At 46.6% G+C, this 25,534-nt stretch overlaps 1 protein-coding gene across 6 annotated transcripts in view; it reads left to right on the top strand.

Moving 5' to 3' along the window:
- EFCC1 (EF-hand and coiled-coil domain containing 1) overlaps window positions 1-25,534 on the top strand; it is a 154,327-nt gene that overhangs the window by 74,957 nt on the left and 53,836 nt on the right. For all 6 annotated transcript variants that reach the window (XM_090021889.1, XM_090021888.1, XM_090021892.1 and 3 more), the window contains exon 3: window positions 17,846-17,991. In XM_090021889.1, the coding sequence (XP_089878015.1) occupies window positions 17,846-17,991 (146 nt within the window). The remainder of the gene's footprint in view (window positions 1-17,845; window positions 17,992-25,534) is intronic.

The following is a 25,534-nucleotide window of genomic DNA, read 5'->3' as shown; positions in this document are numbered from 1 at the left end:
TGCCCCCATAGCCAGTACCAGGTCAAGCAGCGCTTAGCTCTCATCAGCCCGTCAACTTCTTGTGTCAGGTAGAGCTCATCCACGCATGAGAGAAAGCTTTGTGACCGCTCAGATTTGGCAGAGCGCTCTTCCCACAAGATATCAAAGTAGTTGAAGTCTCCCATGACAACCATGCACTGGGAGTGCACAGCTTCTGTCAGTTCCCTGGCGAACTCCTGGTCACACTCTTCATCCTGGGTAGGAGGTCTGTTGTGTCCCCTGTGCCATGTTCCCCGTGGATTTTAACCCAGAGGGTCTCCAATTGTCCACCCTGGGCACCAATGTTGGCTTGCAGGGATGCGTAGCTTTCCTTGCCATAGAGAGCTACACCCCTGCCCATTTTGTCCACTCAGTCTCTCCTGTACAGGGGATAGCCCTCTATATCTGTACTCCAGTCATGGGTGGAGTCCCACCAGGTCTCCGTTATCCCTGTGACATCATAATTACGTGTGTTTAGCAGGAGGACAAGTTCCTCCTGTTTATTCTCCAAGCTCCTGGCATTTTTATATAGGCAGGCAAGTGTCCTTTTAGGGGTCCTTGCCTTGCCCACAGCTTGTTCCAGGGGTGGGCTCCTTTAAGTGCATTGACCTGCTGGCATAGATTAGAAAGGAGCAATGAGGTTGCAACGTCAGGCACTTCCTAGCTGAGGAAATGTCCAGATTGAAGAATGCCCCTACAACCTTAATTCAAGCCCCTGCTCTGATGTTTGCATATTGATACAGACTTAAATTATATGGTCACATTGTCGCAGGGCACTTTCGTGCCCCGCTCCTAAGGAGGCTCAACCCCGGGAGGGGGAGAGGTGTAGCAGGGCACTAGGGTGCCTGCTACTGGCATTGGTAATAGGGCAGGGCAGCACAGCTGAAGGTTGCTTAGGCAACAGATCAGGTCAGCTGACTGAAAGGGGGCAGGGCCTGGCCATTATAAGCAGCCAGGCTGAGGCCAGAAGGCAGTTCCCCTCTGACAGGCTGGAGCTCTGCTGCAGAGCAGAGCAAGGCAGAGCTGTTGCACAAGGGGCCGTTCGAGCTCCTGGAGGCTAAGTTCCAATTTGGTCCCCAGAAGTGAGTCACACCACAAGCCACAGAGACAAAGCCTTCATTGCTTGCAAGCAGGTCGGCCTGGAGTCGTGAGACTCAGATCAAAGCCGACCCCAAGTGCCTATTCTCCATTGCTTATATTCTCGATTACAAGGTACTGGAAAATTCCTTTAGCGCAGGCGTACTTTGGGTTACATAGTTGTGAAATTGGTTGCAAAGTTTGGGATTATCTAGCCGTTAGCTTGTGGTTTGCATTCTCACACAACAGGGCGGAAAGACAAATTTCAGGTCCTGGGTACATTCTTGTGAAAGCATAAAGCATTAAAGCAAACAGTTTTTAGCCCCCACTTGTCCCACAATTATCCCCCCTCAAGATGCCTTCTTTTACTCCCTTGTTTGACTTTTGTCAAACAAGTTGCACTTTTTTACAAGTTGCAGGTGCGTGGCTGCCTTTATTCTAGCGGCGATAAACCGATTCAGTGTTTGTATTATGTGGGGTGCGCACCACAGGATGACTAATCCTATCATCAAAACTGGTATAATTGCTCTGCAAACAAATAGGATATAAATTCTCAGCATGATTGGTAATATACCTGCATCTAGATCTGGATGCTGGGCTTTTTGCTGTAAAGGGCTGACCTCTAAACTTCCATACCGACTTCAGCTCCTTTTCCCCCCTCTGAGGGACTGACCGCTGTCTGACTTAGGGTGCATCCTTGTCCATTGAGAATTATTAGCCTGTAGAGTACCCCACAGCAATGGTGGGGCTGGGATAGCTGTTCCCCAGCTTCGCTGGGATACACAAAGCCAACAGGTAGAAAGTTTTAGACTATGAGCTGTGCGGCTAGCAAGCTGGTAGGAGGAGGTTAACACTCCTTCAGGAAAAGGGGAATGGGGTAGTTGGGAGGAATGAGAAAAAAAAGCAAGCAAAGCAACTGTTTTGCCATACTACTAGGTCTTAGACGATCGCTTAAGTCGGAGCGTGAGGTCCCCTGCTTGCTCACTGGTCCAGGTGTCGGCTTCTTGTTCCGAGGGTGGCCCGGCTTCCGGTGCGGGCTCACCCAGGGAGCTGCTGTCCGTCTCCTGATATGGGCCTTCCCACTTTTCCGAGAGTGGCTCGCGCCTCCACTGCTGCACCAATACCTGGTCTCCTGGTTGGAAGTTATGGACTGGCGTGTCTAGGGGAAGTCGCTGGAAGGAAGCAGTGTACCTGTGGAGAGAGGTTAAGACAGACTGCAAGGCAATAACATACGCTCTAAGTTCAGTAATACCTAATTCGAAGGTGACTGCTTCTCAGGCTTCTGGTGGCAAGACTTGGGGCGGCATTCCAAACATTATCTCGTAGGGGGACAATTTAATACCTCTTTGTGGTGTATTACAGATACGAGTTAAGGCTAGTGGGAGCGCCTGAGGCCATTTTAAGTGAGTCTCTATACAAATTTTTGTCAGCATTGCTTTTAGGGTTCTGTTCATGCGTTCCACTTGGCCTGAACTCTGAGGTCTCCAGGGGGTATCGAGCGTCCATCAAATTCCTAAAGCTTTAGCTACCTCCTGTGTTACTTTCCTAACAAAGTGTCCCCCCTGATCGGACTCTGTGGATTCCGGAAGGGAGTATCGGGGCACGATTTCATTCAGCAAAGTGCGTGCCACCACTGACGCCGTCGCTGTCCGAGTTGGGAAAGCTTCTATCCATCCTGTTAACTGGTCTACCATCACCAGGAGGTATCGATGTTGTCCAGACTTGGGGAGTTCAGCAAAGTCAATTTGCCAGGCTTGTCCCGGGTAGTGAGCCCACTGTCTTCCCCCATCAGAGTGGGGGGTTTTGCTGGTCAGGGTGTATTTGCTTTTGCTTCCACTCCTCTAAGTCTTTTTGGAGAGAAATGCCAAAAATGTGTGGGGCAGATACAAATCCTTGAGGCAAAACAGTCCACATAAGTTGAGACTTATGGTGAGTGTCCGGATCTTCCCATTCAAAAGCAAAGAGCCTTTGGCTATCCTCGTGGAGAGGAATGGAAAAGAAGGCATCTTTCAAATCAAGGACTGAGAAGATCTTTGCATCTGGCGGGATTTGGGTTAAGATGGTGTGGGGATTTGGGACTACTGGGTGATCTGCTAGGACCTTTTGGTTTACAGCCCGTAGATCTTGTACCAGCCGATACGAGGTCCCATCAGCTTTGGGTACCCTGAGTATGGGGGTATTAAACGGAGATGAACCCTCCACCAGCCAGCCATATTCTTTAAATTTCTCTATCAAGGGCTTCAGTCCCATCCTAGTCTGTCTATTGAGGGCATATTGTTTTACGCGAATGGGCCTCTCCCCTTCTTTGAGGCGCACTCTTACCGGCATCATGAACTTGGCCCTTGCGGGGGTTCCATCGGCCCATACCTGTGGATGTACGTTTTCTAAACTTTCAATTTCCACTGCCGAGCTTTTGCCCCCCAAAAGTGCCATCTGGTAGTTGGATCCTTGTTTCACCGGCAGCTGGACCACCATCTGGTCTCGCAAAAAATCTCAGCTTGGAGTTTAATAAGGAGATCTCGCCCCAACAGGGCAACCGGGCAAGCGGGGGAATAAACAAAGGCATGCTCAAGCAGGTTATCGCCAATTTTGGTGAGGTGGGGTTTGCACACGGGTAGCTTACTCTGCTTACCCTCAGTTCCTTCTATGGTTACATACTTTCCACTTTCCCCTCCAAGCGGGGGGTTTTCGGGGAGCATTGAAAATGTGGCCCCAGTATCTATTAATGCTTCATAATTTTTGCCACCAACCCTTATTTTTACCATGGGATCCTTGTGGGACTCTGCCCGCAGACTGGTGGCCTTGGATCCCGGTCCCCATCAATTGGATTCCTCTCCGGAGAGTTCAGCTCTCATTTGGTGGGACTTAGGGTGTTCCCCCCTCTTCTCCCTCGGCTGGGGGCACTCTCGCTTCCAATGTCCCTTTTCCTTACAATAAGCACATGTATCTGCCTCGACACGTCCCGCTCCCTGTGACACAAAAACCCCAAATACCTAAGTAAATCCAATAGTCTTGAAACCAGTCAATAAGGTATCAAGGCACTCAGGCATATGCAGATGGATTGAAAATTCCAAAACTAAAACTTCAGGAAAAAAGTTCTCTTTTCTTTTTAGGATACCTCCAAACTAAATGCATGCATTATTCCAAAACAGATTACCAATTCTAAGCATATCTGGAACATTACAGCTTCAAATGAAATGGCTACTATACCTTCATCTTTAAAAGATCACCCCTTCCACTGCCCCACCACCCTATAAATCTGTCTGAAGTACAGAACATATCTACCTTTTCAATAAACTGGAGTAAGGGTGCAGAGATGGGGTTTATTTGTGCTACCAGAAAATCCTGCACTGCAAATTAGCAGTGCCAAGCACGGTTTAACGTGCAATGAGTGCAGTTTGTGACACCACAAAGCCCACATGCCTGCACATCTGAACACACCCTAAGCATGCCAGCCAGAAAAAAAGCAGAAGCAAATCCAAATTATGACAGTCTGCCTGAAAATCCAAACTGTGACAGTCTGCCTGCAAACACCACTGTACACAACAGATGAGGAGACAGCAGCTTGACACAATGCAAAAGAATATGCTGACATTTATACTTGTTGCACATTTCCTGATCCCAGATGGTTGGTCCTGGGCCATGCCCAACCAACAGTCAATGTAAGGGAACTGGTCCCAATGTCAGTCATGAACTACTACGTTATGCACCCTTGTGACCTGGTCAACATCAAAGGATCCCATTCCTGGCCAGCCTACCCCAAAGGTAGGCCATTCAAATTTGCAGAACTTTGAAATTTTACCCTTAGTCATTTTTATTCCATAATCTCCATATTTGACAAATTTATCAAAATTGCACAAAATACAATCCAACGGGGTGCTGGAGTTTTCAACTCGGGAGTGACCTGTACCCATTATGTCTCTTTCCAAATTCTGGGCCAAAGAGCTCCCAGACCAACATCCTGACAGACCAACAAATAACAATACTAACAAAATGAGACAGGGAATTAGTATACTCACTCCAAACATGCCCAGGTACCTCGTCCTTGGAGTCCGCGGCTGGGGTGACTCAAATGGAAATGGAGTGCCTTTAACCTCCCAGGTGCCCCGACTCATGCTTTCGGCCTCGTGGCAAGCCCAAATTATGGCTTGGTGTGCACTCCATGAGCACGTACAGCGGTCTTGTCGTCCGGCCCCGGGGTGGTCCAAGAGCTCTCCTCCCTGGCTCGCCAGAATTGTTGCACAAGGGGCCGTTTGAGCTCCTGGAGGCTAAGTTCCAATTTGGTCCCCAGAAGTGAGTCACACCACAAGCCACAGAGACAAAGCCTTTATTGCTTGCAAGCAGGTCGGCCTGGAGTCATGAGACTTAGATCAAAGCCGACCCCGAGTGCCTATTCTCCATTGCTTATATACTCGATTACAAGGTACTGGAAAATTCCTTTAGCGCAGGTGTACTTTGGGTTACATAGTTGTGAAATTGGTTGCAAAGTTTGGGACTATCTAGCCGTTAGCTTGTGGTTTGCATTCTCACACAACAGGGCGGAAAGACAAATTTCAGGGCCTGGGTACATTCTTGTGAAAGTATAAACCGTTAAAGCAAACAGTTTTTAGCCCCCACTTGTCCCACAGAGCTGCCTGAGCACCCGTGACAGATGGCATGGAGAGGCCTCTGACAGGGAGGCTCGATGGAGAGCCAGGGTGGCATGGAATGTAATAGCCAGTAGGCTGATTTTTGAGTTAGAGCCTGGCTGATAGCTTTGAGTTGCGGTTGGGCTGTTTGTATAAGACCGGAGGTCCGGGAGAGGCTGTAGGGGACGGAGGAGGCCTCATTAGGAGCTCCCCAGTGGAGTGGGGGGGGGGGTTCCTGGGTGCCCTGGGGGGACACAACAATTGGTGCTGGAGCTGGCACTGCGGGTGAGCGCTGGAGAGAGGCGCAATGTTGTGGGGTGTCATGACCCCGGCCCCGTGGAGGGCAAGAGCGCGAAAGGGTGCGAGAAGCGCAGCGTAGGCCCCAGAGAGGGCGGGGAGCGCGAGAAGCGCAGCATAGGCCCCAGAGAGGGCGGGGAGCGCGAGAAGCGCAGCATAGGCCCCAGAGAGGGCGAGGGGCGAGAAGTGCGAGACAAGGCCCAGAGTGGGCAGGCACACAGGAAGAGGAAGCCCCAGGGAGAGCAGATTAGAATAGGAGGCTCCAGAGTGAGCGATTGGCACCCTACCGGCACAAAGTCCCGGAGAAGGGCGAGCGCGTGGTAAAAGTCCTGGAGAGGGGCAGGCGCGCGAGAACAAGCCTGGAGAGGGGCGGATGTGCAGATAGGGGCCCAGCGGAGACGAGGCGCGTATAGAATAGAAGCCGGAGAGGGCTGAGCGCGCGATTAGAAGCTGGAGAGGGCGCGTATACCGGAGAGGCCCTGGAAAGGGCAAGCATAAGATTAGAGCGTCTGGTGAAGACGAGGATACGGGAGAGGCCCCAGACAAGGGCGAATCGAGTGGGAAGCCCCTGGAAGGGACGAGGGCAAGTCTAAAGAGCCTGGAAGGGCAGGGCACGTGAGTGAGAGCCTGGAGAGGGCAGGGCGCGCGGGTAAAGGCCCGGAGAGGGCGCGGACACGTTGAGAGGCCCCGGAGAGGGCGTGTAAATAGAGACATGAGAATGTCCAGAACACCGGCGAGGCTTGGGTGTGGTATTGGGGGCGGAAGGAGCCATACGACGCCTTGGGAGGGGTGCACCAAGAGATATCCATAGAGGGCAAGAGCACTGGGTCCGAGAAGCCCAGGAAAGGCAGCCTCCCATTAATATTGTCTAAACAGCAAAGACGTGGCGGGCGAGACGAGGGTGCTAGAAGAGCAACGTGGCACGGTAGGGGCGCAGGAGAGATCACGGCCACTCCTGGGCCCTGCCCCATGACACACATATTTTAGGGCCACATAAGGTCACATAGAATTAATGACCCCCCTGCTTCATTGAATACAGAGAATGGACAGGACACATTTAAGTCAGCTGCTATTCAGTATTTCATATATTGGTTAAAAGTGGTCCCTAGCCCCCACTGCTCACTTTTAAATTCCTGCTCTGAAAGCAGGGTTAATTTTCTCATGGGTTTTTTCTTTGATATTCACTATAGTGGCAGTTTCACAGCCATAGAGGGAGTAGCATTTTAAACTTCTGGTAATTTCATATACCCAATTTGGGACATGTGGAACCTGTTTTTTTTGGAGCACTTAGAATTAGGTAACATTTCATATGTTGAAAGCACAGTTCCCATTGAAGTCAGACTTCCTAGATTCCAGAGTGTCTTAGACTGGACACCCATAAATGAGGAGCACAGAATTAATGGCCATGTGTAAAGAGTTTGTTTTAAGTACCTTCTACAGCATCACAATGGAATTGTGTGGCAGAAGCAGAGGTAAAATCCAGTTCTCCATGGCAACATTCACCTGCCCTAACTGTGATACAGTTCGTTCTTTCCTACAATCCCTTGCCTTGTTCAATATCTTCTCCTCGCTTCTGCAGTAGATGAGGCAGGGAGCCTACCAGCAGCAGCCTTTGTAACAGTCTTGATTCATCCCCAGAGCAAATCTGTCCAGTGCAGTGCATGGGGTGGGAGTGCATTTAGAAAAATTGCCCGTGATTGTATAATTAGAGACTGTTTCATGACCCAAAGGGTCATTTGCACAGGAAACTTTACTTTAACATTTCATACGTTTTGAGTGCCTGGTTTTGCTACTTTAGTAATGTTTTTCAGTGTCTGCATTTCACACTTTGAGGAGTGTATTCTTGCCATAATAGACACTGCTACATATTCTTCCAAACCTAACAACTTTTACCCTTTCCTCTCTAACCAGTCTCTGTCTTGTCCCTGTAGATTTCTTGCTTGAGGAAGACTGGAATGGTGTAGTCTGCACTGCAAAACTGTGGTTGGTTGCAGTCAGAGGGGCCTTTCTCTTTCTCCTCACGGATGCAGGTGAAGAGTGAACTCTGCCAGATCAGCTATTGCCACTTTCCTGAGTGTCTAGGGAGCTATTTTGTCTACTGGTCAAAACAGGAAACTTTGAATCGGGCCTGAGTTCTAGCCATAACTTGCTATGTGACCTGAGCAAGTCACGTCTCCCTCTGTGTTTCTTTTACCTCATCTGTGGGGGATGGGGTAGCACAGCTGCTAAGGTGCATAGTATGACCAGAGGTAATAAGTTTGAGGCCAAAGCAGAACCGCTCATGGTGTAGCCTGTCAGATTCCAATGAAATCTGTGAATTCTGCTAAATACCTTGTTGTGCTAGGACATGAAACAGGAAGGCTCTCATCTGTACAAAGGTTGGCATTTTGATCATATGAAGATGCTTTGAACTCTTCATGTGAAGGCACCTATGTGATGGAAAAGCATCATTAACTGCCTATGTGTGGCAACAGCAGAGAACGTAGTTGTCCGTTCTGACCGCACATGCAGACAGGTGGGATGAGTCAACAGAAAAGAAGCTGCAGTCAGGAAAGTCATTCTCCTCATGAGCTAGAGCTTCTAGCAATAAAATTAAAGCAAACAAGATTGTAGAAAACACTTCAGCACTGTAGCCCTTATTGAACCATGCAACTGTTCTCTTCCTGTGATTTTATTCTTTTGATTATAACTCTAGGTCCTTTGGTCACTATCATTACATCTGCTACAGCTAGAGGTGGCAGCATAAGACACAGCTGTAAAAACCACTTTCAATTATATAAAACTTGGCTCTAACACAAACTAAGCCTTAGCATAAAAAACTCGGATTTTATTTTTTGAGGAGGAATGTGAAAAGGAATTTCAAGAAAATATGTGGTCATTTCTGGATTTTAAGGGTGGGAGGAGTGTGAGGCTAGGATTTTGATGAGCATGGGGACACGCTGAGGGAACTCCCTTGGACTGTCATTGGACAAGTGTGATGGGCTGTGGGAAGTACATTCATACTGTTTCTTCTGAAGAGAGGTACACAACCTCAAGGGGCTTTGAAGTGCATGAGAGAGCGAAAAGAGAATCAAAACAGACCACACAATGTGCCATTAAACTGTGTTATTTAAACAGGTCGATATTTGTAAAGAATCTATAAACATAATCTGATGATAATTGAATCTTCTAAAACTTGCAGTTTCCAACTAGAGACAGGCGAAGACTAAACCATTATTTGAAATTCTCTGAACTTGGAGCATTTGTTTGAAATGGGCAAACCACATCTAATTTTAACTTTGTGAAACATCCTCTCTTTTGCCCATCCCTGAAATAAATATATATAGTTCTTTTACACATACACACATACATAAAAAGTACAGACATATTATAAACATGAGTTCTTTTAGGCGATTTGTTTTAAGTATCTGAACTGGAGTAGTTAATATGAGTATAATGCCTAATATTTTCCTAGAGCAACGCTTTGATTAGATGCGGAAAAAATGAAGTTTAGTTTGTTCTGTGGTAGAACAAGTGCTTTGTGCTGCAATTAGAAATGTGAAATAACAATGTCAGAAGCATTAATTAAAAGCCAATTAGTCATGGACATTAATTGAAGTCCAGCACTTTGCAAGCTCTCTGGTCCTAGATTTTCCCTCTCTTGGGCTGCCCATTATCCTCACTACAAAGACCTTAAAATGAATGTAGACTCTTTCAGTGTTACTATGGAAACCTTACTGTGCTACATGGTACACAAACTCTTCCCAGGCATTTTCAGAGACACTTTCCCCTATGATCTTTGCCCTACACAAATGTGCTGTTTATTCACTCTTTCCCCTATTTATGAAGACCTGTTAGATGTTTTATGAATACTAATGAAGAAATATTGAACCTGCATTTAAAAAGGAGCAAAAATTCCTCCTGTGAGAATTTACCATGGCAGCAGTGATTAGTCTGCTTTGTGTTACTTGTAAGTTGGTCACTTCTGCAGCTCCAGTTGGTGGATGGATTTTTGTATGAAATATTGCTGATTAAAAATCTATAAAGAGGTTCATTACGGTACACTTCCTTGGAGGCAGTACTCATTATGATCAGGGATCCTGATTTTCCCTGATTAAAAAAAAAATTACAAATTCTCTGATAAAACCCCCAAAATTTGTGACTCCCCTCCCACAGTCACCCCAGTCCTGCTGGTGCCCCTCACTCCCACCCCACAGCCCCCTGGCCCTGCTTGTACCCACACTTCCCCCCACAACCCCTTCAGCCCTGCTGGTGCTCCCTTGCTCCTCACCCACAGCCTCCTGCCCCCTCTCCAGTCCTGGCTGAGGGGGCCTCCAGCTGCCAGGGCTATGGGGCCAGACAGCCAGGTCTGTAACCCCCTGCCCCTGGCAGGAGGGTGGTGGCTGCTGCAGCAGAGTGCGGAGCCTGGCTCCCCTCGGCTGCCTGCTGCAGGCTTGGAGGGTGGGGGGGCAGCTCCCCACTGCTGTGTGTACTCCCAAGGGGTGTAGTGGGGACCAGTGGCCCCCAGATCTGTGCACAGGGTGGGTGCAGGCTGCCCAGTGTGGGCTCAGACTCCTGCCTTCTGCCTTCCCCCAGGGCCTCCGCAGTTCACCATGTGCGAACTGGTGCTGCAGGGAACAGTGGGGCCATGCGGGGAACTCTTTATTGCTATGAGCCCCATGCACCCTGCACATAGGTCTGAGGACACGGGTCTCCCCTGCCCCCTGGGACTGCATGCAGTGGCAGGGAGTCAGCCCCACACCCACCCTGCAGAGAGCTTGTTGCAAAACTGCAAAATCCACAGGTTTCTCTGTTAAAATGAGAAATCTCTGTTTGCCTTTGGTAAAGGGGGAAATCCATATTTTTCTCTGGTTTTCTATGGAAAACTGAAAACCCGGTTCCCTGGTTATGGTGCTACTGATGAGCGTTGTCGTGCGTGTGCCCCTAGCTAATCTGCACTATGTCAAAATGAAATGCTGAAATTGGGGCAGCTGCTGTGTATTCCATCTATGTAAATTAAGAAGCACGAGGAACACCTCTGATTGGGAACTCCCTCCTTGCTTGCCTTCCTCCTACTTTAGAGTCAAAATGTGATGGAGAAAGTAATACAGAACTTGCACCTTTAGCTGCATCACACTCCAAAATGGAGGACAGCTGAATTTTATAGTCATTGACTAAAATCAGTGATCAAAATGGAGAAGGAAAAAGATGTTTCTGCTCTATTGGGAGCAAGACTCGAGGCTAGAGTCCAGAACGCATTTCCTTCCAAAGTAGCAGCAGCCATCTCACAGAGCCACATACCCTCCTGCTTTTACTTTGCCTCCTGACCTTTCCTCTCTTGACCGCGTAGAGGGCCATCTTCAAGAGGAAGTCTGATTAACATCTATCTTACTGTGGTTGGATGTCAGAGAGACAGATCCAAGCCCCTTTTGGGGGAAGGGGTCCTGAAATGTGGGTCTCCTGCTGCCTTAGCAGTGGCTACCTTAACCATTTGGCTAAAATGTGAAAGACCTTCCCCCTCTCTTCCAGTGTCTAACACCTGCAAGTCAATGGTTTTTGCCTGGCAACAATTTTGAAACTTATGTTTGCACAGGTACGTGTGTATGCAGCAAGAGCACAGCTAGAACACAGCCTACTATGCATCCTCAGTAGCCATGTGGATGCTTGCATGCCCACACTACCAGTGAAACAGGATCATTGGTACATTGGTGCCAGTTTGAGTGTGTAAAGTGAAAGAGGATTCTGTTCCATGAGTGACTGTACAGAGGTATATCAGCAGCCCTTCTAAAACCCAGGAATCTGAAACCTAGCACACCCCAAATTTTGCAGCCTTTCCAAACTAAGGACCCTGTCCTGCAAACAGTCTCATAAGCAGGGATCCAGGTTTTCTGTGTCCCACGGAAAAACAGAGAAAACCACAGATTTCCCCTTTTTATCAGAGAAAATGTGGATTTCTCCTTTTACCAGAGAAACCTGTGGATTTCCAGCTTTTGCAAACAGCTCTGCAGGCTGGTTGAGCTCCAGCCTGCAAAAGCAGTTTGCAAACTGGGTGGGAAATGCCCAGCCAGCCCCATGCTGCTTCTGCTACAGCTGCCTGCTGTGGGGGACAGGGAGTTCCAGACTTGGGTCCCTGGCTCCATGACCCTGGGAGCTGGGGGCCCTCTCTGGCAGGGCTGGGGGGCAGGGGCTGTGGGTGCAAGAGATACAGGTCACTGTTGTGGGGGCAGTGAGGGGCACCAGCAGGCTGGGGGAGGCTTTGGGGCAGTGAGGGGCACCAGCAGGGCTGGGGGGGGCTGTAGTGGGCTTTTAATTTTAATAACAGATTTGGGGGGGGGTTGTCAGAGAATTTGCAATTTTTCCTCGGAGAATTTGTGATTTTTTTTTTATCAAAGAAAACCAGTAACCCTGCTCATAAGTAGTGCTGACTGCCACTGATGTTTCAGTAGGAGGTGTTTAGAGGAGTGTTGCATAAAATTAAGGTTGTGGAGGAGGTGCCATCTCTAAAAAATAAACAACCTAATAACAGTACTGCTACAAACAAAAATAACAGCATGTTTCTCTAACAGCTGCAAAGGCTTGCTTGACTGCAAGCTGAGAGGATGAGCTTTGCCTAAGAACTTTGCAAGAAAGGTGGCAAAAAGTTTGCAGAGGGTACAATAGCTTTTCCAAACTGTGCACAACACATACTTTTTACTGGAGGATTTGAACTGTAACCAGAACCCCGCCACTGCAAACCCCAGACTCTGATTGGCTGCTATGGAGCCATAAAAGCTGAGGGAGGGAAAAGCAGCTGGAGAGAAGCAGCAGCCTAGAGAGAAGGGCAGGAACTCAGCCCCTCCTTCCCCCAAGTCAGAGGGAATAGAGCTGAGGCTTGGTGGTGAGCAGACTTCAGGACAGAAGAGAGCCTGAGTCATCCCAGGAGAAGCTCTTTCCTCCCCGCCCAGGGTCGGAGCTATGCGACACAGTACACAGATATGCAGCAAAAGAGTGGGGAGGGGTTGGTAAGATAGCTGGGAGCTGGGAGAAGCTACCTGGTCAGGGACCTGTAGAGGGAAGTCTTCTGTTTGGGCTGGAAAGGCTTGTACTGCAGGGACAGAGACCTGCAGGGGAAATTCCCTGTCTGCATGTGGAGGTGTTGGGGGAGAGAGACAGCCCAGAGAGGGAGTGGGCTATGAGAATCCCAAATCTGCATGCGTGTGTGAGGGGACACTTAGCCCCTAGTGTTTGCAGGAGGTGGATTTTTCAGAAGGAAACTAAAGAAAAGAAGCCTGTTACCTGCAGTGGCTGATCAGAGACTTGGTTTTTTGCTGAGTTACCAAGAAAGAGTAAAGAGTCCACCTTCCCTGGAGCAGCAGAACTCTCACCTCTGCCACCTAGTGGTGGATCATAGTTAAAGCTGTATTGCCATTTATTGTTATGGGAAGAGGAATGTGACCACAGGGAAATCAGCCTGGGCTATCCGGGGGAAACTGTTTTAAAGTGTTATAACCAGATAAATGTAATCATTGAGGTTGTTTGATGCAGGTGGGACCAAAGTGGGACTGCAAGCTGGTTGCAGAGGTGATTTCAGAGGCTTGCTGCTCAGCACTTTCCTAAAATCTATGCCCCTTTAAGGTTTCTGATTGGACGCCCAAAAACTGAAGCACATAATGTCACTAGTCACTACTGAAAATCTAGGCGTTTTGCAAGAACATTTCTCCTTATAGTAGTCAGGACTGCAGTGGATAACACTGGGTTTAATTACAGATATTACTGATTCCTCTGTTAGAGCAGGGGTGCTACACCCCCAAGCCCACTGGCTAGATCTGGCCTGCTGAGTCACATAATCCTGCCCACATGTCTCCCCATGAATCTGGAAATTCTGGGCTGGGGGAGCAGTGACAATTAACACTGCCACTGATCCCTTTTCCCCAGAATGCCAGGCCCCCTACAGCGGCATCAGGCCCTGCTGGCCCTGTGTGGGGGGAGGGGGAGCCAGGCCCTGTTCCTCCATGGCTGGATTGAGCCAGAGCCTGATGCAGTCACATAGAAATTGCCTGGCCAGGACCTGGTGCAACCACAAGGGGCTGCAGCTCAATATAGCCTCAAGGAAGCAGCCTGACCAGGGCCTGATACAGCTATGAAGGGCCCAGCTGGGCACAGTGCAGCTTTGTAGGATGGCCAGGTTGGGCTGTTCCTGTGCAGTTGCATTGGCCCCAAGTAGGCCATTTCTGCATTGGCCCCAAGTAGGCCATCAGGCTACAGCCCCACACAGCTTCACTGGCCTTAGCTGGGCTAGCGCTGCACACTAGATTGGGCCCACAGCCAATCTGGCCTGCAGATGGACCTGGCACCATTCATCCGGCCCATGAGTGGGAAGGTTAGGCACCACTGGGTTAGGGAGTAGCCTTTCCAATTTCTAATTCTGGTTGTGTTTCAGTGATGTGGAGAATGTATTTATTTTTGAGTGTGTGGGGAGACAAACCAATAGAAGTCTCTGAGCAATGTCTTTGGTGTTGTCTGTTCATTTAAATGTTATGAAAAACATTTGAAAATGAATATGAAACTTGTTGATGCTTTACCTGAAAACTGTATCACAAACTGGCATTCACATATCCTATCTTACCTGATAGTATTTCTTTTAAGTAAGGCAACTTTTACTGTGATTTGTTTAAAAAAAGTCTCAACTAAATGAACAGCAAACCCCAGGCTGAAGATACCATGCCCCTTCACTTTCAGAGGGAAGCTAATTGTTGCTAGGCTAAGGAGTACTATAAATCATAAATATCAGTTTTTATACAGCCAACGCTAATCTTGGAAGTATGAAAATTATCCCCAAGCATGGTTTAACTAATTTCCCTTTCAGATCTCTCCAAATTGAACAGGAAGGCCATTATTTAATCTAGTTGTCTGGTGCACACCCACGGAGCCAGCACTGGTATAGTTCCTTAGGAACTGACAGCAGCTGTGTTAGCTTAAACAAAAGCTCTCCATGATACTTATCTTTTTTTACTTGGCACCAGCCTTTGTATTACTATATATGGGGGGCGGTTTCTAACATTTGGAGTGGTTGTATGGCAAGTGTTTGGGAGGCTTGTACAAAAAGTTTGTGTTGCATAACTTTTTTTTCAGTAAGATCAATTTTCTTAGTATTTTACTTATTTTCTTTTCATTGATATTTAAGAGTATTTTAAGTATAAGGAATATTCCAAATCTCTATGGAACAAAAACTAATCTGCAAAGTAATTTGGAGAAAGAGATATTTATTAAGTAAAACTGGGATTTGATTTTCTTTCATGCATAATTTAAAAAAAAATCTGAACTGTGTATCATCTCTTAATGGTTTAAGTTAGAAAGGATCCTGGTGAAAAATAGTGATGTTGTAAGATTTTTAAAAACTACAGTAAAAAAGCTGTTCAAACCCAATTACAGTTTGGGTGAGAGGACATGTAATTCCTGGAACACAGAACCTACTTACACTAGTTTTTACATGATCATCTTTAAACTAGCTAGTGTAGTTGTGGGTGTTTAATTATGCAATAAATCTGTCATTCATTTTTTAAATTGTACTTTGCTCTTGGTCTCAGTAATGTCTCATGGCAGTGAGTTCCACAGGTTAGATTCATAGATGTAGGTTGGAAGAGACCTAAGTAGATCATCAACTCTGACCCCCTGCCCTGGGCAGGAGAGAATACTGGGCTCATACGACCCCAGCTAGGTAATTGTCAAGCCTTCTCTTAAAGACCCCCAAGGTAGGAGCCAGCACCACTTCCCTTGGAAGTTGGTTCCAGATCCTAGCCACCCTGATTGTGAAATAGTGCCTTCTAATGTCTAGTCTGAACCTACTCTCTAACAACTTATGACCATTATTCCTGTTACTCCGGGAGGTGCATGGGTGAACAGGGTCTCTCCCATTCCCCACTGGTCCCCCCCATGGTGTTAATTGTACACCATATTAGGAAAAAAACCTTTAAAACAATAGCAATGTTACATTTTGTTGGTTTTTGTTTAATGTACTTTTCTTTTTTTAAAATTGATAGGAGGTATGCTCAAATTTCTTTCCTATGCTATTCGTTATTCTGCATCCCTCTTTTATGGCCCTCATTTACTGACTACTCTATATACCCACTCTTGTTAGTTGTTTCTGCTCAGACCATTGCTAATACTGGTCGATCATATTTGATATGTGAGGGGGAGGGGAGACTAAGCATACTGTTCGAATGGGAAGTGTACCACAGCTTATTCTAGACTGCACAATACTTTCAGTATTTGGACCCTATTTTTTACATATCATCACATTTTGTTTGCTTTTTGAGATCACTTTTGCATATTGAGTAGTTTTCATTTTCCTATTCTCCCCCAACTAGTCACTTTTCTTGGTGGAAATTTGGAACTGAGCAGTATATATGGACACTTCAGATATTCCCTCTGGGGTGTATTTATCTTGAATTTGTCAACAGGGAATTTAATTTCTTCTGAATCTGCATACTTGCCTAGTTTTGTCTGAAGTGCCTTAATCTTTAGCTAATGTCTACTCTGTGACAGCAGTTCACTTCATCAAAGGGTTCTGAATATCTAAGCAAATTATAACAATTAGTTTTCCTTTATCTTTTGCTTTTTGACCTGTTCAAAGTATTAAACAGATTAGTGGAGCATGATTTTCTTTTGTGAAAGCTATGTTGGTCAGACACTGTTATGTTTAAACATCTAGGTGTTTTGCAGGTGCTTTTTCAAGCTCACTTTTAAACATTTTACATTAAGTAAAGTCCACCTTAGTGCCTTTAAAGATAGATAAAGCAATGTCTGCTCTCCTTTCATCCTCCAGGAAAATATTTCATCCCAAAGTAGATTGTTAGCAGGTCAGCTACTTTATTAGGTCCTTTCTAAACTATGACTCATTGCTATTTAAATTTATCATTCTGTTCAAGTGCTCTGTTCTTTTGACCTCTCAGATAACATCACTTGATCTTTATTACCTGAAAAACCAAACTGTAAGGCATCTTCCTGTGTTCTAGATAAATGCTGAGCACAAAATTAGGAATCAGGTGTACTAAATTCTAATCCTGGCTCTGTTAGATTTGCTGTGTGTATTCAGACGATGCAATTAATCTTTCTGCTTCATTTTCCTCATCTGCAAAATGAATGTAAATACCTTTTAGAGATATTAGAAGGACCAATAAGTCAATATTTATAAATGATCTGAACCTGTGAAGTGTACAAGAATGCTGGTGTTACTGCCCACATTTTAGAATTCCCATTTCATCCTATTCTGTCCCAGTGCAATGGGCCTATGCTGAGGCCTATAGATACTTTTAATGTTCTCCCCACTTAGTTTTTAATGGTGTTAAGTTCCCTGTAGGGCCTTACACCAGTCCTGCATAATAGGTTGAATATCATAGTGCAGAACTATGTAAAACTGACTTTTATTAGCCTAAGCATCAGTTTAAGTGTCTGGATGCAAGATTTGCCACCCTAATTAGGGGTTCATATTGGAAAATGAGCCACAGTAAATCATTGTCAGTGGAAAAGGAATATTTTATGGCCAGAGGAGACTGTTTCCACATAAATTTTACAGATGTCTTGAATTTTAACTAAAAGTTATAAGTAATGCTTGTTTAATTATTAATACCGAAATCTAAGAATAGTTGAAATCCACATTCCTCTAATCCTTACCAAGACCATTTAAAACTGCCCTTGAGGGTTCCATTTAATAGGCACTGAAGGCAGATGCTGCTGTTCTTCAGAAGCAGCCCTGAACCGTTTTATTTGAGCAGAATTGTTAATAGGGTGAAGAAGCCTCTTCTGTGCACATTCCTCCAGACTATTCTGGTTTTCTGAGTCCACTTTATTTTGCCTTTCTTCTCCAGGTCAGAGGTCGTGAAGCTCCAGCTTCCTTCTAGAAGCAGCAAAGAGCAGAATGAGGGGGCAGCATTACCAGACAGAAAATTCTGTTTATCTGTCGTACATCAAGATCGAGGATCGCCTGCTGGAGGGGCAGGGATTTCAGAGAACGGTATTGAGAATTTATATAATTAGAGCAGAATTCCAAGCTGTTTTATTTCCTCAGTGTTTTGTCAGATTATCAGCAGAAATGCTTTAATCTTTTACGGATTTTGAACAATTTATAAGATAATCATAATGAATCTTGAAACCTTGTCATTAGACAAAACTTCAGTTCCCCTCACTCCCCTCAAAAATCTTACTACATCCCATATAACTAAGGATTTACTTTTTCAACAAAATTCATTGGGCCACAGAGTCTCTTTTTTCCCTAGATTATTAGGATGAAGTCAGAGTCGATTCAAAAGAAGCCATCCACAGTTAATATAACAGAAAGTCCCACTCCTTGGACATAGTTTTACCTTTTCTGTAATCCTGAAAGCTCCAAATGACTTGGTACAGTGGTGCTCAAACTTTTGGCTGCTGGGCCAGACGAGCAGTACCTGATCTGTCCGCAGGCCAGATCCAACCAGGGGTCCCAAACTGGCACCAGGGGTGGTCACAGTGGGATCCCAGCCTGGCCCTACAGAGGGGAGGGAGCTCACCCCAGCTCCAATATGGATCTATGGGGCCGGGGTATGGTTTGGCCTTGAACCAGCCACAAGGGAAGGGTATGTTGCCCAACCCCAATCCAAGCGGGGTGGGAGGGTAGAGGGGTAAAGGGATTGTGGCCCAGCCCCAGTCCAGCTACAGAGAGGGAAGGGGACATGGACCAGCCCCAGTCCATCTTCATGGGGGGGAAAGGGGACATGACGTAGTGCCAACCTGCCAAACAGGGTTTGAGATTTGGGAATTTGGTAGCAGGGGAGGGTGGCCTTATTAATTGCCATCGCTCCCGTGCCACCAAATTACCCAGCTCATGGGCCAGAGACTGGATCTGCAAGCTGCATTTGGCCTGCGGGCCAGAGATCAAGTACCACTGGCTTAGTACATGTAACACTAGCTACTGCCAAAAGGATGCTTTTCTGTTGCAATTTCCATAGGATTACATGTAGCACAATTAGAAAGTCTCCTGAAATCATCAAGTCTCCCAAGGTTGGCTCGGTTTAATTATTACCCATACAGAATACCAGTGGAGTGGAGAATTATAGAGACTCTGGAAAGGATGATAATGTTTTTGGCTCATTTAAATACTGTAATGATGATGAGTGCCATCTATGAAAGCTGTTTTAGCATTCAAAGGTCTCGTTACTGATAATGGCCTAAATGGAAAACCCGGAGTGTGAATTTTGGTATAGATCGACACATCTATGATCTAATGAAGACAAAAGTTTAAATCCTGTTTCACCTTTATTTGTCTAAGTGGCACATAGGTGTCTGCATAACAGGAATTTTTGGCACTTAATCGCATTATTTTCTAAAAGTATCTTTGTATTTGTAATCTGAATTGAGCACAGCATTTTTTTGGTACAACCAAACTGGCCAGCCTAGGGCTACTCAGAAAGCTTTGTGATAGTAACCCTGAACTGAATGGGGAAACATAGGGCATCACTACTGGATAGTGAACTGAGTACTTCTGAAGCGGCCTGCAGATTATTGTTTTCAGAGGGGGAGTTGGCACGTCACATTGTATAACACCTTTTCCAGAAGTCCAAAGAGAAGTGCTTAAAGTTTGCAAATGCAGTCCCATCTAGTTCTTTCATAGACTCATAGAAAATTAGAGTTGGACAGGACCTTAGGAGGTCATCTTGTCCAACCCGCTGCTCAATGCAGGACCATCCCCAACTGGATCACCCCAGCCAAGACTTCGTCTAGCTGGGTCTTAAAAACTTCCAAGGATGGAGACTTCATGGCCTCTCTGGGTAACTTGTTCCAGTGTTTTATTACCTGCCCAAGGAGAGTTTTCTTTAACTTCTAACTTAAGCTTCCCTTGCTGCAACTTGAGTCCACTGCTCCTTGTTCTGTCATCTGCCACCGCTGAGAACAGTCTCGCTCCATCCTCTTTGGAACTTCCCTTCAGGTAATTGAAGGCTGATATTAAATCCCCTCTCAGTCTTCTCTTCTCCAGACTAAATAAGCCCAGTTCCTTCAGCCTCTCCTCATAAGTCATGTGACCCAACCATGTTTGTTGCCCTCACTTGGCTCGTGGCAGGCCTAAAACTGAACACAGTAAACCAAATGTGGCCTCACCAGTCCTGAAAAGAAAAGAGTAATCACCTCCCTTGATCTGCTGACAGCACTCTTACTAATGCAGACCAGTATGCCATTAGCCTTCTTTGAAACAAGGGCACAGTGTTGGCTCATATCCAGCTTAGTGTGCACTATAATACTTAGGTCCTTTTCTGCAGAGCTTCTGCTTAGCCAGTCAGTCCCCAGCCTGTACTGATGCAAGAGATTGTTTCATCCTAAGTGCAGGACTTTGCACTCGTTCTTATTGAACCTCAGGAAATTTCTTTTGGTCCAATCCTCCAATTTGTTGAGGTCTCCCTGAATCCTAGCCCTACTCTCTGGTATATCTATTACCACCCCCAGTTTGGTGTCTTCTGCAAACTTGCTGAGGGTGCACTCCATCCCATCTGCCATCTTTTTCTTTTCTGGAAAAAAAGCTGTCAACACAAGCTGGATTGGAATTTCAGAATTCAAAAAAAAATGTTTTGGAAAAATTTATTTTCAGAATTTCACGTGTTGGGATTTCAAAATTTTGCATGGAACGTTTTTTATGTTTACATTATTTCATGTTGTCATTGGCAGTGCTGCTCAGTCTCATGCTTATTTTAACAAAAAATGGGCACTTCTACACATCACCCTACAGTGTGGTACAGCAGTGTAGTGACCACATGTGTGTACATGCAATCGCCAGCTACATCGCTGTAGAGGTGCACTTCCCAAGTATAGCATGCTGCTATGGCAACATAGCAGTGAAATCTAACCATGTGCTGTGTGCACAGTGCAGTAACTGCCTATACTGTGCTGTGCTTTAGTACTTCCAAAAGGAAGTACTAAAAGCACGGTGCTGTAGCAGTGTTGCCATACAGCAACATGTAGACATGCCTAATAAGAAACACTTTGATCTAGAAACGATGATTTAGTCATAACCAAGTAGCAGATACTGATAATGATTTAAAAAATAAAAATAGGTTTCAACATGGGGGGCACATCCTCCTGGCCCCCCTGAACCTACTCCCTGGAGGCAGGGGCAATGGAGCAGACAGAACAGGAAGAGCAAGGCCAGCAGTGCTGGCCTCACCCCACCACCCTCGGCTCCTTGTAGGTGGTGACGATGGAGTATAGCGGTGGTGGGGCGAGGCCACCAGAGCTGGCCTCACCCCTCCCTTACTCCTTGCAGGGAACGGCGGCCTGGGGGAGCGGAGTCAGGATGCTGGGGGGGGCGAGGCCACTGGCTCTGACCCCAGCCTGCCCTTCCCCCCTTCTGTTATTGCCGCCTGTAGAGGCCAATGCAGCAGCAGCAGGAGGAATAGCCAGGCCACCGCAGCAGGGGGAGGAGTGGGCCCGGGCTGAAACCGGCAGTGGCAGGGGAATGGGAAAGGGGCTGATGCAGGGGTGAGAGGCGCGGATGGGGAAGGAGTGGGAATGGGCCTGATGCAGAAGATGAGGCCCACTCCTCCCCATGTCAGGCCAGCTCCCCCCGATGTAAAAATCGCGGTTCGTTTCTTGGGAGGCGAAAAAAACCTTCAGCCACAGACACACTCTATTAGCAACACAAAAGGTATATATTTGCAAATAGGGTCAGAGAGAGAGACAAAAGATCAAACACTCTGCTGCCCCCGAGGGAAACTGCCCAGCTGGCTTTATCCCCTCTCTCCTGACCACGTGTGCAGAAGGAGGAACTTTTACAACTCATTTCCGATTCATACAAACATGTATGTGAATACGTCAAATCATGCGTCGCATGTGTATTATAATTAACTACTTAAGTATGCGGGGCGGATAGGCTTATATGTATTAATTCATTGCGCATGGGTAGAAAATATTTGAGGTTACAAGAGTTTGAATTTTCCTTGCTTCAAGGCTAGAATTGCAATTTACTCTTATCTGCATGAGAAAAGCTGAGGAGTATATGCTTTACTGTAACAAAGAGATAGTAACTTTGCAAAACAAAGAGAGAGTGATACCTTAATACAAAGAGCTCTCAGTAGCTCTCCCAGTTCTCTCACCAGGGAGGGCTGACAGCTGCGCTGTTTTAACAAGACTTATTGATAATGCATTTTTAATAATATTTCTAACACCCCTGTGGTGGCAGCAGTGGGGGAAGGGAAGGAGCGGGCCCCAAGGGTGGGGAGAAGCCAGGTCACTGTGGCAGGGGGAGCAGCAGGCCCAAGCCAACTCGGCAGTGGCGGGGGGATGGGAGGAATGGACTCTGAGCGACGTGGGGCAGGTGGGGGTAGGGGAGGAGTGGGATTGGGCCTGAGTGGGGGAAGGAGGACTGAGCCCACACCAGGAGAGAAGCTAGTCCAACACGGCAGCAGCTGGGGGAAGGGAGGAGCAGGCCTCCTCCCTCCCTCAGGCCCGGTCCCACTCCTCCACCCCGCCTCTCTCCCCCACGTCAGCCCCAAGTCTGCTCCTCCTGTCTCCTGACTGCCGTTGGGTCAGATTGAGTCCACTGCTCCCCCTGCCGCCGCAGTCCAGCTTCTCCCCAGCCTCGGGCCTGGTCCTCTCCCACATCAGGCCTGGGCCCACTCCTCCCTTTCCCCCACTGCCACTGCCGCAGGGGGGTATTGGGCCTGACGTGGGAGGTGGAGGAGCAGCAGACCTCACCCCCGCATCGGCCCCTCCCCTGCTCCCCCTGTCCCTCCACCACCGCTGGTTTCAGCCTGGGCTGCTGCTTCTCCCCACCCCCCACTGTGGTGGCCTGGCTTCTCCCCAGCCTCGGACCTACTCCTGCACGCTGCTGTGGCAAGGAGCTGGGGGAGTGAGCCCAGACCCCAAGCAGCAGGAGGGAAGCGGGGAGTGGGGCTGGGGGCGGGGGGCCCACAGGGCTCCATCCCCACCCCCATCATTCTTGATGGGCAATTGGCTAGTATAACATATCATTAGTACCAGCAGTGTATATTTCTTCATAAGTTACATGAAATGAACAATGTAAAACTCAGACAAATAACACACAAAACACAATTTTTCAAAATCAGGTTTCTGAAGTGGATTTTTTCTTTAAAGCTATTGTTCAGGACATCAAAAAAAGTCAATGATTTGGTCAAAAAAATGGTTTTAGTGAAATGAAATAGCTTTCTTTGACAAAAAAAAGTTTCAATTAAAATTTTCCAGCCCCTCTGCCATATGCATCACTGGCTGATAGAAAACATTATAGAATTTTCAGGTTTTAAAGGAATTAATGCTACTCTGTAACGTCAGTGCCTTATGAACCATTCTGCTTTCTCATGCTCCAGAGCAAGCGCTGACCACTTTTTGATCTCGAGAGCAAGAACCTAAGTGATGATGTACAAATGCTTACTGTCCATGTATCAGACTGAAGATCTGCCTTGGCAATGTGAGGGGTAATGCAAGTAAACCAATTTAAGGATATTAATCTGCATACATTAAATATTGCAAGAAAAATGTATGGGTATTCTCTCTCCGTCATTAAAGAACTTCCTTACTGCTTAGAATAATAATTATTGATCATGATAATTCATAAATTAGGCAAGCAGAATGTTGTTTGAAGACAAACTGGCTTAGCACACATATGGCCACTGCATAAAAAGGTTCCTTATTTTTTTTAGTATTATGAAACATTTATCAGGCAGAGAATCTAGTATCAGTTAGGCTTTGCCAAGTAAGAGTCCTGTTAGTTTGAATGTGGATGTGGTACAATAGTGCCCTCTAATGGATGGACTGCAATATGTCAGATTTGCTCAAGTCTGATTGCCACACTGCCTACTGGAAAAATCCCTGTAATGAGACTACATCGTAAGTTTTACTATTAGTGAAACTGAATAGATATTGCTCTTTAACGTGAGTGATAAAAGTCTGCATCTTTAAACAGAAGGTTGAATTTTATTTTCTAGACTGCAGGTATTAACTGAACCTGCTGCTTTTGTCTGCACTATCTGTTGTTGAAAATCTGTAAGCAGCAGGTGACAGCACGGCTGGTTTACTAACAGCTAATACAATTCATGTCTTTAGACGGACAATTGCATACATGTCTCACTGTCTCCCTTACACACAAGTAGCTGTTCCTTTAATTTGAAAACACAACCTTCCATCGGCAGGTTTAGGTGTCTCAGCTTTTATTTTGAGCTGGATCCAGTAAAGAGTTTCTTCATACCTGGCCTCACTTAGGCACCCAGGCTCCCTATACAGTGTATGGGGAGAACCAGGTGCCTCAGAATAGGATCCAAAACAGCCAGCAGGTTGAGCAGGGAGCTGCTTAGAACAAGGAACCATTAAGGATTGGGGGTGTCTGAAATCCCACCCCTCACCAAAGATTAAGCACCTGTTTCAGGGTTCCAGTAAATTGCTCCTTTTAGTTTAAGATCCACAGCCTAGAGCCCTTTCCTGAGAACAGGCATCTACAACAGTTCTTTCCATGAACTAAGCAGGGCTCATTCTCTTCTCCTGTGTCTTGTATTAACCTGCAGGGCATAAGTGTTAGTGGTTAGAACACTAATAATAGCCTGGAGGTTAGAGCACTTACTTAGGAAATGGTGGACTTGGGCTCAATAACCTTCTCAGCCTGAGGGGGCACATCCAAACAAATGCAAGTGTCTGCTGCAGCATCTCAAAGCAGTTTGAGATGCCGCAAGAGGTACATTGGGAACAGAAAAATGTTCCCTGGGCTGCATATTTGCATCATGGGCTCTAAATTTGATACCTGGAAATGCAGGTATCAAAAAAAAAACCCCACCCTGCAAAAAAAGTGGTGCATGGGCACAACTGTGCCCTGAGGCAACCAGAGATTGAGTCCTTCAGACAGATACTCTGACATGGGGATTGGCTCCTGCTACCACCTGCCCTAGCAGGGAAGACCAGGGCCATTCACCATGTACAAAACACGGGCAGGTCAGGTTGCTCTGTGCCGCATGGGGCTGAGCTGCAGTGGGCATCGCTAGCTACTGCTGCCAGCAATAGGGGCAATGCCCAGGGGGTGGGCATGTGGCAGTCCCCACCTAAAACCCCTATCACAATCCCTCCCCACATCCCCCCTATACCCACCCTGCTTCCCACCCTCCTCTTGCAAATCCCATATCCCCTCCTACATATCATATCCTGTGTGCCCAGATACCAGACAGAAGGAAACCTGCTGGCTGGAGCTGTGGCTGCAGGGACAGGTGTCCCCACATCCTAGTTAGTGGAGGGGTCAGGGGGAGATCTGATTTTTCTATTATTTTCTATTATAAAAGAAAACAAAAGCAAACACCAAAGCATATAGATATTTACAATGTATTTTGTTATGATGATAGAGGCAGTGGTAGGCTTTAAAATCGTAAATATATCAATAAGACATGGCCCAACTGATCTCTCTCTCTGTATATAGACATAGATAATACATATAGTGATGTTTCATTTTAATCATGGAAGAACATGGACTTTTGGGTATTCTAAAGAGTGAATTTGTGATTTTTTTTTAATCAGAGAATTTGCAGTTTTTAAACAGGGGA

This window comes from Crocodylus siamensis, chromosome 11 (genome assembly GCF_052110815.1).
Source record: "Crocodylus siamensis isolate JL-2025a chromosome 11, ASM5211081v1, whole genome shotgun sequence".
NCBI classification, from domain to species: domain Eukaryota; kingdom Metazoa; phylum Chordata; order Crocodylia; family Crocodylidae; genus Crocodylus; species Crocodylus siamensis.
The sequence above is the reverse complement of the archived record's forward strand: the minus strand, read 5'-3'. Positions and strand labels throughout refer to the sequence as shown.